General features: G+C 54.0%; 1 protein-coding gene across 1 annotated transcript in view; it reads left to right on the top strand.

The window, feature by feature from the left end:
* The first annotated feature begins 956 nt into the window (after positions 1-956).
* LOC109924008 (phosphatidylinositol 4,5-bisphosphate 3-kinase catalytic subunit gamma isoform-like) overlaps positions 957-3,881 on the top strand; it is a 10,064-nt gene continuing 7,139 nt past the window's right edge. The window contains exons 1-2 of the mRNA XM_048606521.1: positions 957-1,064; positions 1,868-2,014. Coding sequence (XP_048462478.1) covers positions 978-1,064; positions 1,868-2,014 — 234 coding nt within the window. The 5' untranslated portion in view covers positions 957-977. The remainder of the gene's footprint in view (positions 1,065-1,867; positions 2,015-3,881) is intronic.

The raw sequence follows: 3,881 nt of genomic DNA, 5'->3' as shown, positions 1-3,881 counted from the left end.
AGCACACAGCCTTGCAGGGCTCTGGTGTTGAGGATTATTGGGGAGGACGTGTTGTTACCGTATCCTTACTGAGTGCGGTCCATGGGCCAGGAAGTCAAGGATCCAGTTACAGAGCAGGAAGCAGAGACCTAGGTCTCAGAGTTTGGAGATGAGTTTGTTTGCAATTATGGTGTTGAAGGTGGAGTTAAAGTCAATAAATAGGAGTCTGACATAGGTATCCTTGTTATCCAGATGTTCCAGGGATGTGTAGGACCAGGGAGATGGTATCTGCTGTGGACCTGTTGTGCCAGTAGGTGAATTACAAAAGATCAAGGCAATCCAGGAGACTGGAGTTAATGAGAGCCATAACTAACTTAGTGAAGCACTTGTCCAACAGGAGAGCAATAAAACAAAGGAGCGAGGGATAAAATTAAATGGTGATATTAAGTGTGGTATAATCACTGATGGACAGCACTGAGTACAGGAACAGGACAGGAAACTGAGTGGACGAAACGATGGCCCAAGAGGGACAGTGTAGAATGTTAACGCGTGACACTGGTCAAAGCAGTGAGCGAGGAGTCATTGCCACCCACCTCAGGGAGAAGGGGGACCTTCAATTTAACCAAATTACACTACAGCACTCCCTCAGCACTGACCCTCTGACAGTGTGGCACTCCCTCAGCACTGACCCTCCGACAGTGCGGCACTCCCTCAGCACTGACCCTCTGACAGTGCGGCGCTCCCTCAGCACTGACCCTCCGACAGTGCGGTGCTCCCTCAGCACTGACCCTCCGACAGTTCCTGCTCCCTTGGTCTGGATTAAGACCCTGTATATGTGGAGGGTTTCTCCAAGCTGTGACTGTTGGTGTAGGGATTGAGGTAGAGTTGTGGCCCTGTTTGTGTTGTAGTGGGGTCTGGCCCTGTGACAGTGCTGGGCTCGGGAACAGTGTGGGACTGCGAGTGAAATATTTGTGTCCTTTCCACACACAGCGGCCAGCATGGTTCAGGAGATGCTGAGGAATGCCGACCTGCCCCAGGACTTCCTGACTCCATATGACCCCCGTATCAGGGCTGGCACCATCCTGGTGAGGGCACACTCTCATTGCATAACAGTGACACATAGCCGGTTATCTCAGCCAGATCCCACGGCAATTACCCTCATCATTCTATCAGCCAAATGTTCTCGCAAACCCCCTCCCCCCCCCCGCCCCAGTCTAGTTCCTGCCTCTGGCCTGGTCACTGACTGAGCCCACTCTGGTCCTGGACTGTGAAATCACTCCACATCCTTTTCCAATTCTCACTGAGATGTTGATTTCTCCCCCCATGTGTTGAAGCCCCACCAAAATGTAATTCCTCTGTGTCTCCCCCAACTCCTGAAGCCTCTAAAATCTCCATGTTCCCCAAATTCCAGCCTCCCTGAATATCTGTCCCTGTTTCGTTGGCCACGCCATCAGCTCTCTGGGCCCCAGACACTGGAATTCACTCCCCACACATCTCCCTGTCTGCCTCCTTCTGTCTCTCTCTTTCACTCTCCATCTCTCTTTCTCTTTTTCTCTCTCCTCTCTCCCTTCCTCTCATTTTCTCTCTGCCTCTCGCTCTCTCTCCTCTCACTCTCTCTCCTCTCTCAATATTTTCCTTTCTTTTCTCCTTTGCTGTCCCTCCTTCTCCTCTCTCTGTCTCGTTTAAAACCAACTTCTCTGACCAAGCGTTCAGTCACCTTTTCTGGTGTCTCATTCTGTGGCTGGGTGTCAGGTTTTGTAACATAGTCCTTCCCGTGAATTATCTTGGGGTTGGGGGGGGGAGGCGTGTTGGTTGATGGTGGTGCGTAATGGGGTTTTCGCTGTCCAAGGCACTATATAAATGCAGTGTTGTTGTTGTCCTGCCATAGATCGATCGCTGTAAGATCATGGCCTCCAAGAAGAAGCCGCTGTGGCTGGAGTTCTCCTGCGAGAGCCCTGATGGGTCTCCGTGCCAACCCATTGGCATCATCTTCAAACATGGTGATGATCTTCGGCAGGACATGCTCATTATTCAGGTATAGTACTTGTTGGTCTAGGGGTATGATTCTCGTTTTGGGTGTGAGAGGGCCCAGGTTCAAATCCTGGACTAAGCCCAAGTTTAACTCTGGGACTATACTCACTGGAGTTTAGAAGGATGAGGGGGATCTAATTGAAACTTACAGAATACTGAATGTCCTGGACAGAATGGATGTTGGGAAGATGCTTCCATTGGTAGGAGAGACTAGGACCCGAGGGCACAGCCTTAGAGTAAAGGGAAGACCTTTTAGAACGGAGATAAAGAGAAACTTCTTCAGCCAGAGAGTGGTGCGTCTATGGAATTCGCTGCCACAGAAGGCTGTGGAGGCCAGGTCATTGAGTACATTTAACACTGAGATGGATAGGTTCCTGATTATCAAGGGGATCAAGGGTTACAGGGAGAAAGCAGGAGAATGGGGTTGAGGAACTTATCAGCCATGATTGAATGTTGGAGAAGACTCGATGGGCCGAATGGCCTAATTTCTGCTCCTATGGCTTTTGGTCTTATAGTCTTACTATCACCACAGCAACCTGCTGACCATCCCAGAGTCAACACTCACACCTGACCCACCCTGAGCTCCCAGCCCAACATTCGGGCATGGGACCTGCTCACCAACCCTCTGACTGTGAGTCTAATTGTAGACGGGGCAGGGCCTGGAGGACAATGAGTGGACCCTGTTGCGATTTCACGGAGAACTGAGTGGATTTGTCCAGCTCCGTGTAATCCTGTGGCAAACACCAGCAGAGGGCAGCGCCAGGCAATAAACACAATCTCCCATCAACAGGCATCGGGGCTCGGGACTGTGTATCGGGGTTCGGGGCTGATAATGGGGATCGGGGCTGTGTATCGGGGTTCGGGGCTGATAATGGGGATCGGGGCTGTGTATCGGGGTTCGGGGCTGTGTAACGGGGTTCGGGGCTGTATAACGGGGCTCGGGGCTGTGTATCGGGGTTCGGGGCTGATAATGGGGATCGGGGTTGTGTATCGGGGTTCGGGGCTGTGTATCGGGGCTCGGGGCTGTGTATCGGGCTTCGGGGCTGTGTATCGGGCTTCGGGGCTGTGTATCGGGGTTCGGGGCTGATAATGGGGATCGGGGTTGTGTATCAGGGTTCGGGGCTGTGTAACGGGGCTCAGGGCTGTATAATGGGGATCGGGGCTGTGTATCGGGGTTTGGGGCTGTGTAACGGGGCTCAGGGCTGTATAACGGGGATTGGGGCTGTGTATCGGGGTTCGGGGCTGTGTAACGGGGATCGGGGCTGTGTATCAGGGTTCGGGGCAGTGTATCGGGGCTTGGGGCTGTGTATCGGGGATCGGGGCTGTGTATCAGGGCTTGGGGCTCTGTATCAGGGCTCGGGGCTGTGTATCGAGGCTCGGGGCTGTGGATCAGGATGCAGGGCTGTGTATCGGGGCTCGGGGCTGTGTATCAGGGCTCAGGGCTCGGGGCTGTGTATCGAGGCTCAGGGCTGTGCATCAGGATGCAGGGCTGTGTATCGGGGCTCGGGGCTGTGTATTGGGGCTCGGGACTGTGTATTGGGGCTGTGTATTGGGTATTGGGGCTTGGGGCTGTGTATTGGGGCTTGGGGCTCTGCATCAGGATGTGAGGCTGTGTATCGGGGTTTGGGGCTGTGTATCAGAGCTGTGTATTGGGTATCGGGGCTCGGGGCTGTGCATCAGGGCTCAGGGCTGTGCATCAGGATGCGGGGCTGTGTATCGGGGTTTGGGACTGTGTATCGGGGCTCGGGGTTTGGGGCTGTGTATCGGGGTTCAGGGCTGTGTATCGGGGCTCGGGGTTCAGGGCTCGGGTCTGTGCATCAGGACGCAGGGCTGTGTATCAGGGTCCAGGGCTGTGTATCAGGATGCAGGGC

This window comes from Rhincodon typus, chromosome 16 (assembly GCF_021869965.1).
Source record: "Rhincodon typus isolate 14 chromosome 16, sRhiTyp1.1, whole genome shotgun sequence".
Classification (NCBI taxonomy): Eukaryota; Metazoa; Chordata; class Chondrichthyes; order Orectolobiformes; family Rhincodontidae; genus Rhincodon; species Rhincodon typus.
This window is presented reverse-complemented; position numbering and strand designations above follow the sequence as displayed.